This window comes from Palaemon carinicauda, chromosome 35 (assembly GCF_036898095.1).
Source record: "Palaemon carinicauda isolate YSFRI2023 chromosome 35, ASM3689809v2, whole genome shotgun sequence".
Classification (NCBI taxonomy): domain Eukaryota; kingdom Metazoa; phylum Arthropoda; class Malacostraca; order Decapoda; family Palaemonidae; genus Palaemon; species Palaemon carinicauda.
In genome coordinates, this window is record NC_090759.1 from 56,521,436 (window position 1) to 56,540,884 (window position 19,449).

Genomic DNA, 19,449 nt, shown 5'->3' on the forward strand with positions numbered 1-19,449 from the left:
CACGTTGCAGTAAGAGTAACCGTGTCTAGCGTTTTGTTCATTCTTTCTTAACTTAATGGTTTTGATCCTAATAAAGGAACTTTTCATTTTGGGAAATATTTCAGTTTTTTCCTTTAACAATAATATGTTTTAACGATATATATGATTGGGCTCTTCTCTCAGGTTCTAAGTCAAGAGAGAGAGAGAGAGAGAGAGATAGAGACGGAGGGAGAAAGAGGAGAATAAACGTTTCATTCAAGCCTGCCAGGCGTACGAATAACGTTGTTATCGTTTTTTACTCTTCTCCCTAGTCTCTTTAGGGGAAGAAGGTAAACGTTTCTAGAGTGATCTAGTGTTTAGTCTCTTTCCAGCCACTGAATTATTTATCTTTCATTAGATTTTTCTGTTACATTGTAATTCTGTTTTCGCAATTACTAACTTTTGAGAAAGGATAGAATTGCGTGTTTCAGGTACAAACCACTTAAAGTTTCGAGTTCAGTGAAATAAGTGCAAACAGAAAATCAAAGTGATAAGTGATTAGCGCAAAGTTCAGTGTTGTGCGTGAGGGTACTTCTGTGCGCGCCAGTCGTCCTCCCAGTCCGGGACCTCTTGCAAGCTCCCAAGCCCAGGGGAGAAGCAATGTCGAAGGGCAGAAGGGTTCAGCAGGCCTTGATCGGCGCACAGAAGTATCCTCGGTGGTTGTGGGCGTGTCTTACCGAGACCGTCACTCCCACCCGCAGACGATTGAGCCCTTATTTTGCTCGTCTGCAGAAGAAATTTAGGGGAGAAAACGCTGGTCTCAGGTCTCAAGACCTCTTAAACGTAAAGTCCAGACCTATGCCAGACGTACGAAGTTAGAGTTCAACAACCCGGATGCATTCATTGGGTTAGCTCTGACTCTCCTCAGTCATCAGTTGAATGCACTCCGCCTAAGAGGAGTAAGGTTCTGCCACAACAGAGCTCGACTGTTAAGGCTTTACCTCAGCCTACTGTAGTTTCTGCCGACCCCAAGTGGACTCTACTACAGTCCATGCAAGCACTGCTTTCGGACTTGATGCGTGAGTGTCGGGCTGAGAGTGTTGCGCCTCCGCCTCCGCCTACACTCCCTCCGCCTGCGCTCGCTCCGCCTGATCGCAGTTCCACCTGCCAGGCGTACGATGTTGAGCCACGTTCTGAGTTTGCTGTTCCCAGTGGTGTTCAGCCTCCGCCTTCCTTAAGGCAACTTTTACAATGGGATCAGGAGGATTATTCCTCTCTTCCTCCGCCTCCACTTGCTGCTCCACCAGTGATGCAACACTCGGTTGAGGTACAACAACCTCTCCCGTCCATGAGTCAGTCTCCTCAGCTCTCGCTGCAGCGAGCTCAACCCTCCTCAAGGCAAGCACCTCAACACCTTAGCCTTGCGCCTCAGGAGCCTCAACTTGCGAGATTTTTACTGCGTTCTGCGCAGCCACTACCTTTTCGCTCTCAGCTCACACCGCAGGAACCTCAACTCGTTCCTCAGGAACTTGCTACTGCGCATCCGCCAACCACTCAGCAAGCGCAACCCTTGAGTTCAGCCACTCATGCCAGGAGTCAGCCTCCTCCACCCATGAGCCTACCTTCTGCTGATCAGCCTTTGCAGACTGAGCCTCAGGTGTTCCCTCAACAGAGTCTTGAAGAGGAAACCACAACTATTGTTGTTCCAGCTCGTTCTGACTCTGCTGTTCAGCATACCTTACCTCCATTTTCAAACCTATGATAATGGAGGTTATTTGTATTACTTATAAAAATATATTTGTATTCCTGGCAATATATTTTTAACAATATCGCAAAATATGGCAAAAATATGAATCATGAGTTATGAATGTAAGGTATATATTATGTTGATATTAAAACCCCATGCAAGCATGCATAAAGCACTCTAGCACTGGTCATGGAATTTCTGAGAAATGTTAAACGCCATGCACACGCTCTGCTTACCTTACATGCTCTGCTCACAGCATGCTCTGCATACTACATGCTCTGCATACAGCATGCTCTGCATTCAGCATGCTCTGCATACAACATGCTCTACATACAGCATGCTCTGCATACAGCATGCTCTGCATACAACATGCTCTGCACACAGCATGCTCTGCATTCAGCATGCTCTGCATACAACATGCTCTGCATACAGCATGCTCTGCATTCAGCATGCTCTGCATACAACATGCTCTACATACAGCATGCTCTGCATACAGCATACTCTGCATACAACATGCTCTGCATACCTTACCGCATGCTTCTCAGTCACACATCTTTGGTTGTTGCCAACTCACTAGACTGTCAAGCAGTTTCATAACGTTGCCTTCTAGTCTGCTGCTTTTGCACCAGTGAACCCTCACTGAGAGAACTTAGCTTTTCTAGGATATGGTCCCTGTAGATGAGAAAGTTCTTTTCTCCCTCCTTCTGATATTCCCTTGAGGACTCTGTCATTTGGAGGGAGCCTTTAGCTGCATAGCCTCCTATGGACTTTTATTTAAGCATAACATGCTTCCAGGGAAGGTAATGGTTCCACTTCAGTCGCTAATCCCGTCTGTTACCACACCTGCTCCCATAGACCTTGAGCTGTGTTACAAGACATGCAGTCCAAGCTTAGTCCTTGTTAGAGGATTTTTTGTTTACGGAGTCAATGTGTCACGGGGAAGACGTTCAACAACCAACAGAAGTGACTTGTTGTGACGCAGTGCGGCAACCTCAGCAACCCAATAAGGAGTTTGTCTGTACGACCCAGACAGTCTAGACAGATTCGGGTTGTCACTGTACTTCCTCGCTTGCCCATGATTGACAGTTCACAGACTGTGCAGCAGTACCATGATCTTGTGTCCGGCTCCGTCAGACGACTGGCTTTTAAGAGCTCCCACAAGTCGTCGCTGTCTGGAGATTTTCAAATGGACTATGGATCTGACCAAGGAACTGGGCCTCCTGGTCAATTTTGAGGAGTCTCAGCTCGTCCCATCCCAGACCATTGTCTCCTTGGGTATGGATCTTCAGAGTCGAGCTTTTCGGACTTTTCCGTCGGCCCCAAGGATCTTCCAAGCCCTAGAATGCATCCAGAGCATGCTGAGAAGGAACCGATGCTCAGTCAGGTAGTGGATGAGTCTAACAGGGACACTTTCATCGCTGGCCCTGTTCATCGTGTTAGGGAGACTCCACCTCCCTCCCCTTCAGTATCATCTAGCTGCTCACTGGATAAAGGACATGACGCTAGAGACGGTCTCAGTCCTGTTTCCGAAGAGAGGAGGTCTTCTCTCGCGTGGTGTAAGAACAGCTTTCTTCTCAAGGAAGTCTACCTTTGGCTGTTCAGAAACACAACCGCCGTCTCCTCTCGGACGCATCAGACACGGGCTGGGGTGCGACTTTGGACGGACAAGAATGCTCGGGAACTTGGAATCAGGAGCAAAGGACACTTCACATCAATTGCAAGGAGTTGTTGGCGGTTATTCTGGCCTTGATAAACTTCAAGTCCCTCCAGCTTAACAAAGTGGTGGAGGTGGACTCTGACAACACCACAGCCCTGGCTTATATCTTCAAGCAGGGAGGGACTCTTTCGTGGAAGTTGTTCTAGATCGCAAGGGACCTACTCATCTGGTCTAAAGATCGAAAGCTAACTGGTAACGAGGTTCATTCAGGGCGGTATGAATGTCATGGCAGATCACCTCAGACGGAAGGGTCAGGTCATCCCCACAGAGTGGACCCTTCTCAAGAATGTTTGCAGCAGACTTTGGGCCCTGTGGGGTCAGCCAACCATAGATCTGTTCACTACCTCGATAACCTAGAGACTCCTGTTGTATTGTTCTCCGATTCCAGACCCAGCAGCAGTTCACGTGGATGCTTTTCTGCTGGATTGGTTCCATCTCGACCTGTATGCATTCCCGCCGTTCAAGATTGTCAACAGGGTACTTCAGAAGTTCTCCTCTCACAAAGGGACACGGCTGACGTTGGTTGGCTCCGCTCTGGCCCGCGAGAGAATGGTTCTTAGAGGTACTGCAATGGCTGGTCGACATTCCCAGGACTCTTCCTCTAGGAGTGAACCTTCTAAGTCTACCTCACGTAAAGAAGGTACACCAATCCTCCACGCTCTTCGTCTGACTGCCTTCAGACTTTCGAAAGACTCTCAAGAGCTAGGGGCTTTTCGAAGGAAGCAGCCAGAGCGATTGCCAAAGCAAGGAGAACATCCACTCTCAGTATCTATCAGTCTATAGGGGAAGTCTTCCGTAGCTGGTACAAGACCAATGCAGTTTCCTCAACCAGTACCACTGTAACCCAGATTGCTGACTTCCTGTTATATCTAAGGAAAGTAAGATCCCTTTCAGCTCCTACGATCAAGGGTTACAGAAGTATGTTGGCAGCGGTTTTCCGCCACAGAGGCTTGGATCTTTCCACCAACAAAGATCTACAGGACCTCCCTAGGTCTTTTGAGACCTCAAAGGAACGTCGGTTGTCCACTCCAGGCTGGAATCTAGACGTGGTCCTAAGGTTCCTTATGTCATCAAGATTTGAACCTCTCCAATCAGCCTCTTTTTAGGACCTCACATTAAAAACTCTTTTCCTCGTGTGCTTGACAACAGCTAAAAGAGTAAGTGAGATCCACGCCTTCAGCAGGATCATTGTTTTCACATCTGAAACGGCTACATGTTCCTTGCAGCTCGGTTTTTGCTAAACGAGCTTCCTTCACGTCCTTGGCCTAAGTCGTTCGAGATCCCAAGCCTGTCCAACTTGGTGGGGAATGGTCTGAAGAGAGTACTTTGCCCAGTTAGAGCTCTTAGGTACTATCTAAAAAGGTCTTAACCTTTACAAGGACAATCAGAAGCCTTATAGTGTGCTATCAAGAAACCTTCTTTTCCAAGTTCTAAGAACTCAGTTTCTTACTATTCAGGCTTCTGATTTGAGAAACACATTCTCATCTGAAGGAAGAAGACCTTGCTTTGCTGAAGGTAAGGACACATGAAGTGGGAGCTGTGGCTACTTCAGTGGCCTTCAAACAGAGCCATTCTCTGCAGAGTGTTATGGATGCAACCTATTGGAGAAGCAAGTCAGTGTTCGCATCATTCTATCTCAAAGATGTCCAGTCTCTTTACGAGTACTGCTACACCCTGGGACCATTCGTAGCAACGAATGCAGTAGTAGGCGAGGGCTCAGCCACTACATTCCCATAATCCCATAACCTTTTAACCTTTCTCTTGAATACTTTTTATGGGTTGTACGGTCGGCTAAGAAGCCTTCCACATCCTTGTTGATTTGGCGGGTGGTCAATTCTTTCTTGAGAAGCGCCGAGGTTAAAGGTTGTGATGAGGTCCTTTAGTATGGGTTGCAGCCCTGTATACTTTAGCACCTTTGAGTTGATTCAGCCTCCCAAGAGGAACGCTGCGCTCAGTAAGGAAGACGATCTTATTAAAGGCAGAGTAACGGTTCAAGTCGACTTCCTTACCAGGTACTTATTATTTCATTGTTAGTGGATAACTGATTATATGAAATACGGGATACTTAGCTATCCTTTAATCTTGTACACTGGTTTTCACCCACCCCCCTGGGTGTGAATCAGCTACATGATTATCGGGTAAGTTTAATATTGAAAAATGTTATTTTTATTAGTAAAATAAATTTTTGAATATACTTACCCGATAATCATGATTTAATCGACCCTCCCTTCCTCCCCATAGAGAACCAGTGGACCGAGGAATAATTGAGGAGGTGTCAACAAGAAGTACTTGAGTACCTGGCCACAGGTGGCGCTGGTAAGTACACCCCCTTCTAGTATTGTGATAGCTGGCGTATCCCTCCATAGAATTCTGTCGGGCAACGGAGTTGACAGCTACATGATTATCGGGTAAGTATATTCAAAAATTTATTTTACTAATAAAAATAACATTTTACCTACCTGAGACAGTCAGGTCTTGGGAACCTCAGAGGGTTAACCCCCAACTGAAAGAGTTATTGATTGTCCCCATTAAAGTGGACAACAAAAGGCGTAGATGTCAACACCAGTTGATACCCCCTCTATGTAACACTTCATTGTAGGTTCCATAGGGGTTCTCATGTTTAGGTTTCCTGTAAGCACCCTCCTTCTTTCTATCCCAGCTGACCACAGGCATAGGGAAAGCAAAGATCTGAAAATGGTCCCAAAGGACAGGGCTGTCTAATTGAATACTAACCCTAGGACTTCAAGGGAAGTCTAACCTTCAGAGGTGCCACCTTCACCTTGGAAAGGCCAGAGAGAAGGACCTTTTAATTCCTGCTATCTCTACCTGAAGGAGGAGCGGTAATCTTATCTGGATTCCGACTCCCTCGGCACCGGTCAGGAATGGGGTGCCAGAGAGGGAAGACATAGATGATTCAATAATTGTCTCCGACCCTCTAACAGTGTTCTCCCTTAGCCTGCCTGTCTGAAAGCACCTAAGATAGGGGAGGGTGAATCGGAAGTCCGTTTCCTGCATGTTCTCATCTGTGTTAGGAAGGTGAATGGCGTAGATGAGCCATTTTGCTCTCCTCCGAAGGGGAGAAAGGTGGCCATTAACAGGCTTTGTAGAGCCCCCATAGCTGACAGACCACAGTTCCCTGGTCGATTTGGCCTTGGATGCTCTAAATAAGGTTGACATCCAGGTGTCAGTGAGGAGAAATTCCCTGAGGTAATGGAGATCTGCCAAGATCATTCCTCTGTCATTTGTGTGCCAAAGGAAATATTACAGGACCCAAGGTGTCCTTCCCTCTCCCTTGCCTCTTGACACTGCAGTATCAGCCCAGGTTTATGGTATGCCAGCAGACTGTTAAACCTCTCAATCTATTGTTTTTCTGTGTCTGATGCTCTGAACATGGAGAGGACGGCCATGGTGACCCTCCAGGCAACTGCCTGGGTGAACTTCTGGTCGGGCACTGTTGTTTTTCTTGCCTACATGGATTATCTTGCATACGACAATAAGCGTTAGACTTTCAAGATCACTGTTCTTACTGGGGCAAGGGCTGTGAGTTGCCCACCCACCAAGCTGCTAACCAGTGGCCTCCAAGCTTGAGAGACGGATTTCTCGCTGGTTCTGTAGCTCTGAAACGCCTCTGTCAAAGGTCTTACCTTGTTCCCGACAGATGATGTAGATGTGGTTGACGATGCACTTCCAGACGGGGTTCACAACAGCAAGCGCCCGTTTCCAATAGACAGGGTCAAGGGTGCGGGAAATGAGGAAGTAAGAAACAAGGTCAACGTCCCCGTTGGGGGATGTCTGTAACGTTGATGGAGGAGGTGGTTACATCACAGAATGGAACAGTTAAGAGTAGGTGTACTTTGTCACAGGTACCATGTCCCATTCATCAGCTCTCCCCCTCTATTCCTCCAACGACGATGTCATTATCTTATCGTCAGGGGTCGATAAAGGCCCTTGCCCGTTGGACAGAAGTCCAGACCATAGTAGAGAAGGGTGCTCACCAGGTCCTCAACTGGTTTCCAGGGTTTTTCAGTCAACTCTTTCTTCCCTAAAAACCATCTGAAGGCTGAGGCCTGTGATAAACCTCTCAGCTTTGAACGAGTTTGTTCTGCAAACTCCGTTCAGGATGCAGACCACAGCTTGTCAGGCAGGCGATTAGGTCATTGGATTTTATGATGACAGTAGATCTGAAGGATCTGTACTTCCAGATCCCATCACAGTACATCCTTCCTCCAGGAAGTACCTCTTATTTGTGGTACAGGACAAAATCTCCCAGTTCAAGGTACTTTGTTAAGGCAAGGCTTGTCAACAGCACCACAGGTATTCACCCTACCATCAGTCTATGCTCACGCCAACAGAATACATTTGTTACGTTACCTAGATGACTGGCTGATATTGGCGTACTCGGTGGAGACCCTTCTCCTTCACTGAGACATGCTTCTCTGGTTATGCTGCACTCTGAGGATTGTGGTAAGTGGAGAGAAGTTATCTAGCACGTTTATGGGAGGTGGCACTGCCTTTCCTTCAACATCCTCAGCTGCAAGCACATCAGTGGTAGAGACTGTTAGGGCACCTTGCATCCCTGGAATATCTGGATCCCAACTGAAGGAAAATCGGTGTCAGAGTTGCAATCACTGTAGTGTTGTGCAGATTGTGGCCAGATGTAGCACGTAGACTGCCTAGTGTCGGGATGCCAACCACACACTAACGTACACCACACAAAAGGGTAAAATGGTGGAACTCCCAAAAATCTGGGTAACAGGTCAAGAGAACTGGGCACTGGGCACCACCCCTTAATTTTATACTGGGCAAGGGGACCCGGGTAGAACTATAGTTGCTTAATATTATTCAGAGGTAAGCCATCTCACTTGTTACTGGCATGCATGGAATCCAATTTAAATAGCGGCAGCTACATTTCAGGTTACTTGAGTACCAAACACTAGTAGAAAAAAAAAATATAACGGAAAAAAACTAAATTAGTGCCTGAGGAGGGGACATCTACAGGGGAAGGAAACACTTCCAGTTTATAAGATAAATAGAAAAAAAATTGATTTCATTCCTGAGTGAAAAAAAAAATACAATACTGTAGTATGATAATTCAAGTTATGCTTAAGCTATTTTGAGTAAAATTAATAGACTAAAACATATTGAAAATACAAAGCTGATAGAACACCTATGGTACAATTAATTCCACAGTTCATTAGGGGTTCTATATCTTATTCTTCATATTTTATCAAGGGTGTTTCAAAGGTAGTTATGAAATTATTGTAACACAATAGCGAGAGCAAATGAATAGGTACCCTTCTCTACCATGATGGCTAAATTTCAATTACTTATATGTCATACCAGTTGTATGGGTCAAGAATCTTAGATAGCAGTAAAGCCACTTCCTTAACAGCAAGGATGTTATTCACAATTTATGCTGCAAACTAAACCAACTTGATGAGTACCAGTTCATTAACTATCATTAAGAAATGTCTTAAATTGTTTCACTGCATCATTGTTGAGAATCTTCATTGCTGGATCACTATACCAAGTTCACAGTTTTTATAAAGTAGAGGAATGTTCACGTCACTCCAACAATTCTATTGGTTAACAGGATACACAGAGTATATCTGATATAGATTTGTTCCCGCTGTCCACTGTCTGGGCAAATTCACAACAATTTTGTCAAATCCCCTCACACTTGGAAATATCTGTCTATAAGAACAGACAAATGTCTGCAGAATGCTTCTCTACTTGATTGCAATTCTAGTTAAAATTTCCAACCCGTACAGGGAGTAGCGCACACTCCCAGCAACCTGTTTTATAAAACAAAAACAGAATAAAACTGGGCTTGAGGCTAATTAAATTCATTAAAAATGACATATGAAAGTACAGTAATTTATATTTTTTCTAACATTAAAAATTAAGGTTTCCACACAAACCCCTTATCATAATTTGATCGTCACTAGAAACAAGTTCTGATAGGGAAAGATCAAAGACGACACATCAAGTGGAGGGTAAACGGATCCAATCTACTCAAGGGCTCGGCCCTTCTTTCATCTCCTCCAGAGTTAAGATTTTGTACAGATGTTTCAAAAAAAAAATGTGGGGAGCACACCTTCTACAGCAGCTAGAATTAGGTCAGTGGGCAGACAAAGACTGTCAGGCTCACATTAATGTATTGGAACTCAAGGAGTCACTTCTAGCCTTGCAACATTTTCTTCCTTTCCTGATCGGCCATTCGTTGGTGTTGATGAGTGACACCACCACTATGGTGGCATGTACAGTATAAACAAATAAGAAGGTACTGTTTCACTGCAGCTTTGCCAACTGGCATTGGAAATCTTGGAATTGGCGGAGATCAACGCAATCACTCTGTCTGCCCACTTCATTCTAAGCAAGAGGAACATCCTGATGAACAAGCTGGGCAGGAAGATGCAAATAGTTGGATCCGAGTGGTCTTTGCATACTCGGATAGCAAACAATAGTATGGATTTTTGGGGGTCGGTGAGCTTAGATCGGTTTGCGACCTCACTCAACACTGGTATACTGCTCACCGATTCTGTATCTGGAAGCAGCATTCGAGGAAGCCTTTCAACATCCTTGTTACGGCCTTGATCTTTATACTTTTCCATCATTTTGCTTAATAAAGGAGTCTAGTCAACATAGTACAAGTGACTCCCTACCATAGCATAACACTAATTGCTCCAAAATGGCCGCAGGTAGAATGGTACCCGGACCGTATGCTGCTGCTGCTGCCCACTAAGACTGAGAGAATTACCTCCCCTTCCCAACCTGCTAGGCCAACCACGCGCTTAGATTTTTCTCAATGCAGTGTAATCTTTGTCGTCATATCTGGAGATTATCCAGCATCTTCTCTGAGTGAGGAATTTTGCAAAAAGTTGTAAAACAGATTTCTGCCTACCTCAGGAGTTCTTCTGCCTCACTTCACCAGCCAAAGTGGGCCATCTTCTGTGGTAGTTGTTGTAGAAGAGGTGTTTATTTCTCCTTGATAGCCCAATTTTTGCTTTACCTTCATGAGGAAAAACTCTGCTCAGTATCATCAGCTGAAAGTAGTTGATGTTAAATTTCTTGTGGAGTTGTCCATGCTCATACGAAGCTTGGAACAGTCCTGCCCTCCATCAGAAGGGAGACCACTGCCCTGGGATGTGACTAAGGTTTTCTGTTCCTTAAAAAGGGCTCTTTATGAATCATTGAAGTCTACTACAGATAGAGACCTCACTTTGAAAACGATTGTTTTGCTTACTCTCGTCTTGACCAAGATGGTCGGTGAGCTGCATGCTCTCTCTTCGTACATTGCTAAGTCTCGTTCTCCTTTGTCCCTGAATTTATTGCAAAGATCCAGAACCATTGATTCTTGATTCGAGGTTCTTTTTCAGATCTGTAGCCTTAAAGAGGTAACAGATGATCCTGATCAGTTGCTTTTGTGTCCTGTGAGAGTGAAGGCTCTATGTCAACCAAACACACTTCTCGTCCCCACATTAAACATTTCTTCGTGAGTACGGGCACACACACACACACAGTGTGTATGTGTTAATAATGGACCACTGGAACACAAGGTATAAGGATCCCTCACTCTGTCAGCTGCATAGCATTTGAGGATGGGTTTAAGTTTCCAGCTAGTTGGAATAGGGACTTCTTCCCACCCAAGGATGAGCCTCTTATGTAAAGGACAGTTCTTTGTATATGTACTGGAACAAATGACAAATTTGAAGTTAATTTGTAATATCCAGGGTATACAAACCTGAAACTTTTACTCACATTTGTCTGCTATCGCCAATCCCCTGGGGGGGGGGTCTGTACTTTCCCACTACTGCCTGGTAACTACCGGTCGGTTCTTTACAGTTCGTTATAAATTTTAACGGCTTTGCTGTTATCTATCCATTATAAATGACTTGGGTTTTTATAGTTAGGAAAAATATAAAGTTCTTTAAAATATTTCAAGTTTTTGGCCTTTTGGCATTTTAAATGTAAACGGAGCCATGCATCTTGTTTGAATGCTGAATTATTCCTACATAAATGCAAACCTTTGTCCTTTAACTCGAGAATTGATTCAAGCACAGCTTGAACTCATCCTTTAAAAACTTTAGTTATCACTTTGGATTTTTAAGGTATTTGACATAGTTTAGCATACATTTTCCTGCATACAGTATAGCTCTACTGTACTTTCTTTTAAGATATTTTTAAATTCTTGTCAGATTAATCTAGTTAAATCTGTGTTTGTTAGTATTTTCGGACTAACTCTTTTTGCCTAGCTTTTTGAAAGTGTAGGAATGGGACACAAGGGCCTTCATGACCTACATGATAATGATTATTACATCTGTTCTCATCTTCATTTCAAATGGTGCTCCTCAGGCTTTTGTTGTGTCATGTACAAATATCCTCCCATTTACTAGCAATCTTTTCTTTTTGATGGTTTTGCTTATGATTTAACCATCCATATTCCTTTTTTTTTCATGTATCTCTCCCCAGGTTTCCACTCTTAATTTTGAGCTGTTGTTTTCTCGTCCCATAAGTGTAGTTAGGTGCAGTTTTTAACTTTCCATGACTGAATTCCTATCCTATTTTTGGAATTCTACTGATGAATATTTAATTCAACTTCCTCTTAATCATCAATGTGTGGACATTCAAGTCATTGTACTAGCGACTTAATTTGAAGTGATCACACAGTTTAGATTTTCAACTGATCTCTGAGGAATTATATTTCAGATTGCCATATCATCAAATTTATTTTTTTCTTTGTAAACTTTTATGAAGATTTTATTTTTTTGATTGGTTATCCATATTTCAGTTACATTACTTATATTGCTAATACTGCACTGTATTATTAGGTAGCTTAGACCACCAAGTTAAAATTCTTGACTCATATTGTATGAAGATTTCATGTGATATTAATGAAGATATGTATATTTTTCAGGCCATGGCATTGCTAAGAGGGGGAGGGAATGCTGTAGATGCTGTTTGTGCAGCGACACAGGTTCTTGAAGACTCGCCTCGCACTAACGCTGGGGTTGGATCATCCCTCACAGCTGATGGTAAGTCATTCTCTGAGTTGTTTAAATTTATTATTTGTCAAGTAAATAGTAATACCCTTCAGTTTAATTGCCAAGTTTGTAGGAGTTTTTGAGTTTGGTATTTTTTATAATCTGCTTAAATTTTCATCAAGTGGAATTTGAGGATGCATATAATGAGGTTTATTGATACCACGGTGATATTGGCAACAGGTAGAGTTGAATGTGATGCAAGTATCATGGATGGCCGAACTCTACGCCATGGTGCAGTAGGTGCTGTACCAGGGGTGAGGAATCCCATTCTCTTGGCTCGACAGATCCTAGAAGCACAGTCACAACCATTGCCGGGTGGCCTTGTACCTCCAAGGTGAGTTTGAACAGGTTTACTCTGTACATAAATTTTAAAATAGTGGCCTTTGTGTAGCACACAAGATGTTAATAAGGTTCTCTACTCTTAATTTTATTACTTTCTATCTTTTATATTTTACCTTTTTGTCTATCCTGTCTAGCTTTCCAACTGGTTAAACTATTGCCCATTCTAATTTTCACTCCTCATATAAATACAATTTCTTGAAGGCCATCATTATATTATAAGTATAGAAATACAGTATGTGTAAGTGGTTTGGTCAAGTTTTTGGTGATAATTGTAATTATTGAGGGACTAACTACAATGTGAAACACTCTTGGTGTGAGTGATGATAATAAGATTAGCTGCCAACAATAGGATATGACATATTTTTAATGAATAAAGTTGTTTAGTAAGGGAGTGGCTTTCTATGGTGTGAGTCCTTGCATTCATGTCTCAGCTAGTTAATATAATCAATTGAATTCTAAATACAGTTACTCTCATAGGCCTAGTAACTTTGATAATACAGTATATGGTCACACCCTCTTTGCGTCATTGCATGAGGTAAGAACTAAAACTTCATTCTGCACAGCATGGGCTCTTTGGATGCACTTGTTTCTTGCTTTATTTATAAGAGAATATTAATGAAATTAACTATTAATAAAAATGTTTTTAAATTTACATCTAATGCTTTTAAAAGTGAGATATTGTTTATGCTTAGAATATAATGGACTGTAACAGCTTTGTGACTCCGCAAGTATTGGGAAAAATTCTGAGTCAAGAGACTTTGGTATGTGATTAAACTGTAGAATTATACCTTTAGATCGTCCAAAAAATCCATTTTTTTCTATAGTTTAAAAAAAAAAAAGTTTGATTTACTGTACTCAGAATTTAGATAACCCTTTTGATTTAGGTGCTTTCCTTTTGGAAACTGGTAGGTAGAAGGACCGAAATTAGTCTATTAGGAAAGATATCATTATCTGTATTTAGTTCAGGGTACTACATACTGTATAATGTTATCAGGGTTGTTAGTATGGTATACAGGATAGGACTCAACCCTACTTTTTTACCCTAAAATCACCATATCATGAACTCTATGTAATATTAGTCTTGAATTTGTCAAGTAACCTATGCCAAAGGACAGCCTATATAGATATCCTACAAATCAAAACACAGCTGTTTACAATTAGGTAGAGCAAACTATCACTAGCAGTTGAAACAGCGTACACTGAAACCAGCAGATATACTGTACATTTTGTTCATGTAAAATGCCTCTAAACAACTGTAACTGACCAATAAGCAGCTTATAATTAACATATGCCAATACTGTATTTTTTCAATATTTAACTTAGCCGGTGATTATAATAGCTGCAACTCTGTTGCTCGACAGAAAACTCTAAGGTAAAATTCGCCAGCGATCGCTACACAGGTTGCGGGTGTGCCCAACAGCGCCATCTGTCGTCCAGATACCCAGTACTCAATGTAAACAAAGAACTCAATTTTCTCTCTGTCGTGCTCCCGACAAGACGTGCTTATTCGCTGTTGCTAAACTGGATTTGTTTTCACAACTAATTGGTGAAGTACACTATTCTAGTTTTGAGCTTTCGCTATGCAGGTGTTTTATCTTCATCTTAAATCTTGAACTCGTTTTGGATAGATTTAATTATGGTGACAAAGAGAGTATGGACTTTCTTTCACTTTTAAATGGCCGACCCTTCCCTTAGCGGAAGTGTGTTTAGGCTTTTAGTAATTATATCACGTTATAGATTTTCCTCTATATATTTTATATCTCTCCGCCTTTATTAGGCCTCTTCGATTAACTTTCCATTTATTATAAACATATAAAAATAATTTTAATGTTTTGTTTATATAGACCTTTCCTGAGAGTAGGCGGTCCTAACTTGGAAACCGAAGTTAATCAACGTTGAGCCCTTTATATCGTAATTAGCTTTTAAAGAGCTAAGGATTTAAAACTTTTTAAATGTAATATTTTATGAAAGAATTTCTTTGATAGTCTTCGTACTGTTTTCAAAGATGAACTAACGTTTAGTTTATTTATGCTACGCAGTTGTTGACGTTCAGGACGTTCAACATGCGCTCTATCGTTACGATAGAGAGAGAGTGTATCACGGTTTCACTTTGCAGTAAGAGTAAATCGATTCTGACGTTTTGTTCATTCTTTCTTAGCTTAAATGTTTTAAATTCTATTTTAAAGGAACTTTTTATTTGAAAAACCTTTCAGTTTTTTCCTTTAGTCAAATAACATGTTTTTTTGACGATATATAATTGGGCTCTTCTCTTAGGTACGAAATCAAGAGAGAAAGAGAGAGAGAGATAGAGACGGAGGGAGAGAGAGGAGAGAAAACGTTTCGTTCAAGCGGGTAACGTTGTTCTCGTGTTACTCTCGTCCCTAGTCGCTGTACGGGGAGGAAGGATAAAACGTTTTAGTTTTTTATTCTCGTCCCCAGGCTATGTGCGGTGAGAGATTGAAAACGTAGTTATATGAACTAGTGTTTAGTCTCTTTCCCAGCCACTGATTTTTTTTTATCTTTAAATATGTTTTCTGTTTTTTGCTGGTATTAATGAGCTTGCATTATACGACTGATTTCGCAATTACTACCTTTTAATGAAGGGTAGAATTGCGTGTTTCAGGTAGAAATCAGTAAAAATTTCAGTGAAATAAGTGCAAAACAGAAAATCGAAGTGATAAAGTGATATGCGCAAAGTGTTACAGTGTTGCGTCCGAGGGTCCGTCTGTTCGTGCCTGTCGTTCACCTAGTCCGGGACCTCTTACATGCTCCCAAGCCCAGGGGAGAGGTAATGTCAAACGACTTATGGGTTCGAGAGGCCTTGACCAACGAACAGACGTTTTCCCTCTATGGTATCGGGTGTATCTTACCAAGATCTCCCCTACCATAAGACGAGAGAGACGTTGTTTCTCCTCGTCATCCGAAGGCTTTTCGCATAAGAAACCTGTCACAAGGTTTCGAAGCCCTTAAGCGAAAGTCAGTCCTTTCAGGACAGGTCCAGCGTCCTGGTTACAACCATTAGGACAGCTCTGACCCTATGCAGTCATCGGATAACTGCTCGCCACCTAACAAAAGCGTAACACAGACTCCGAGAGTCTTTTTTTGTAGGCAAAGTGTTGCGGTCACAGACGTTACCCTCGTCTCTTACCACAACCATTTCCGTTGATCCTTAATGGGTTGTATGGCAAGACATGCAGTATATGCTTGCCTCCCTTATGGAAGACTATTCTGCCGATTAGTCCGTTGAGTCTAGCCGTTTATCTCATCGATATCCAGGCTTTCAGCCAACCTAACGTTCCTTTGTGCTTACTGTTGACGTTGGCGTAGCTTAGTCACGTCAGTCAGGTTGTTTAGAACCACACTCGATGCGGTCTCGTGTGGTTTTTCAGCCGCATTTGGACGTTAGGCCACTTGCTGAGGCTCCTGTTGACGTTCAAGACGTTCACTAACAATCGGAGTTGACTTGTTTTGACGCTGTGCGTCAACCTCCGCATTCTAGAGTTGTTTTGACTGCTCAGTCTAGGCAGTCAAAGCAGTCTCGAGTGGACGCTGTGCGTCCTCACGCACCTGTTGTGGTTGACAGTTCAGTTGTTGACAGTTCACAGACTGTCAAGCAGTTACATGACGTTGCGTTCTGGTCCGCTACTAATGCACCAGTGAGTGTGGACTCTGCTTGTGAAGCATTGCCACCACGGTAGGTCTCTCCCTTGCTTGAGACTCAGCTTTTATCGGACAAGGTTCCTGTAGATGAGGAAGTTGCTGTTCCCCCTCCTACTGATATTCCCTTGAGGACTCTGTCAGATGGAGAGGAGCCTAAAGCTGCTTAGCCTCCTATGGACTTTAATTAAATCATGATGATTTTTTTAAGGATCTTTGTCCGGATCTTTTTGTAACTGCTGCTCCTCGTTCGCCTAAACGTCAGAGCTTACACTAGGCCTAGCTACTTCGAAGCCGTTGTTTTTAAGCTAGTGCTCTCTCGCTCTCCTAGAGAGCTTTACGTTGGCTAGGCGACTGGTTTTTCACCAGGAGGAGTTTGGGGGATACAGCCTTTGCTTTCCCTTCTTTTAAACTGGTTTATAGAGCGAGAGTCTGATATGACACGAGAGAAGTTCTCGGCTTGGGAGTTCATGCCTCTGCCCAGATAGACTTCTCAATTCTCGTAGACTCTCCCTGGCGCCTGGCCAGGAGACGCTCCAAGTTGTTTACAGGTCAACTTCACAGCTGTTTTCGAGCCTTTGAAGTTTTGCTGTACAATTATGTCACGCATAACAAGGCTTTCAGGGATGGTAAACGGTACCGCCTCAGTCGCTAACCCCGTCTGTTGCCACACCTGCTCCCGTAGACCCTAAATGGGCTTTGCTGCAAGACATGCAGTCCAAGCTTGCGTCCTTGATAGAGGACTTTAATGCGGAGAAGGTTGCTACCGAACCTTCTGGCCAACAACCTTCCAACCGGTCGGTTGTGCGCCCTGTTGACGCTGAGGTAACCTACTCGCGTCTGCCAGTTAAGGTGGTTCCTCCACCGATGCGACCCAGTGTGGGTTGCCAGCCGCACGTTGACGTTAAGCGACGCTCGGAGGTGGTTGTTGACGTTCAGGACGTTCAACAACCAGCAGAGGTGACTTGTTTTGACGCAGTGCGTCAACCTCAGCAACCCGGTAGGGTGTTGACTGCACAACCCAGACGGTCTAGACAGTCTCGGGTTGACGCTGTGCTTCCTCGCGCACCCATGGTTGTTGACAGTTCACAGACTGTGCAGCAGTTCCATGATATTGCGTCCGGCTCCGTCACGCATCCACCAGTGCGACCGGACTCAGCGAGCCAGACGTTGCCCACTCCGTTGCCGTTTCCTCATCAGTTTTCGGATGAGGAACCCTCTGATGAGGACGTTGCTGAACAACAAGACGATCAGCCCCCAGAATAGATCAAGCCCTGCTATCCATCCAGAAGATGCTGAAGAAGGAACGCTGCTCAGTCAGGCTGTGGATGAGTCTGGTAGGGACGCTGTCATCCGTGGAACAATTTGTGTCACTAGGAAGACTACACCTCCGTCCTCTTCAATACCATCTAGCTTTTCACTGGAAAAAGGACAAGACGCTAGAAGCGGTCTCGATCCCGGTTTCCGAAAAGATAAAGTCTTGTCTGACTTGGTGGAAGGACAATATCAACCTAAGAGAGGGTCTTCCCCTGGCTGTTCAGACTCCCAACCACGTTCTCTTCTCGGACGCATCGGACGTGGGCTGGGGCGCGACACTAGACGGTCGGGAATGCTCAGGACTGTGGAACTCGAGTCAGAGGAGCATGCATATCAACTGCAAGGAGCTGTTGGCAGTACATCTGGCCTTGAAAAGCTTCAAGTCTCTCCGAGGCAAAGTGGTGGAAGTTAACTCGGACATCACCACGGCCTTGGCGTACATCTCCAAACAAGGAGGTACCCACTCACTGACGTTGTACGAGATCACAAGGGACCTGCTCATCTGGTTAAAAGGTCAAGACATCTCCCTAGTAAAGAGGTTCATCCAAGGCGACTTGAACGTCATAGCAGATTGTCTCAGTCGGAAAGGGCAAGTAATTCCAACCGAATGGACCCTCCACAAGGATGTGTGCAAGAGACTTTGGGCCACTTGGGGTAAAACCATCCATAGATCTCTTTGCAACCTCGCTGACCAAGAGGCTTCCAATCTATTGCTCTCCAGTCCCGGACCCAGCAGCAATACATATAGATGCTTTCCTCCTAGATTGGTCACATCTGGATCTCTACGCATTCCCACCGTTCAAGATTGTCAACAAGGTACTGCAGAAGTTCGCCTCTCACGAAGGGACAAGGTTGACGTTAGTTGCTTCCCTCTGGCCCGCGAGAGAATGGTTCACCGAGATACTTCGATGGTTGGAAGACGTTCCCAGTAGTCTTCCTCTAAGGGTAGACCTTCTACGTCAGCCACACGTAAAGCAGGTACTCCAAAGCCTCCACGCTCTTCGTCTGACTGCCTTCAAACTATCGAAAGACTCTCGAGAGCTAGAGGCTTTTCGAAGGAAGCAGCCAGTGCGATTGCTAGAGCAAGGAGAGCTTCTTCCATTAGAGTCTACCAATCGAAGTGGGAAGTCTTCCGAGACTGGTGCAAGTCAGTTTCTGTATCCTCGACCAGTACCTCTGTAGCTCAAATAGCTGTTTTTCTCTTATACCTGAGAAAAGGACGATCCCTTTCAGCTCCCACTATCAAGGGCTACAGAAGCATGTTGGCATCGGTCTTCCGGCATAGAGGCTTAGGTCTTTCCAAACATAAAGATGTGCAAGACCTCCTTAAGTCTTTTGAGACCACCAAGGAGCGTCGTTTGGCTACCCCTGGATGGAATTTAGACCTGGTACTAAGATTCTTCATATCAGACAGGTTGGAGCCGTTACAATCAGCCTCCCTGAAAGATCTCACTCTTAAGACTCTTTTCCTGGTATGCTTAGCGTCGGCTAAAAGAGTCAGTGAGATTCATGCCTTCAGCAAGAACATAGGATTTTCGTCAGAAAAAGCCACTTGTTCGCTACAACTTGGTTTTCTAGCCAAAAATGAGCTGCCTTCTCGGCCTTGGCCTAAACCTTTCGATATCCCCAGCTTATCGGAGATCGTAGGCAATGAACTAGAAAGAGTC

General features: G+C 43.9%; 1 protein-coding gene across 1 annotated transcript in view; it reads left to right on the forward strand.

Moving 5' to 3' along the window:
* Window positions 1-19,449, forward strand: part of Tasp1 (Taspase 1) — an 86,115-nt gene that overhangs the window by 15,609 nt on the left and 51,057 nt on the right. The window contains exons 3-4 of the mRNA XM_068359051.1: window positions 12,340-12,457; window positions 12,647-12,800. Coding sequence (XP_068215152.1) covers window positions 12,340-12,457; window positions 12,647-12,800 — 272 coding nt within the window. The remainder of the gene's footprint in view (window positions 1-12,339; window positions 12,458-12,646; window positions 12,801-19,449) is intronic.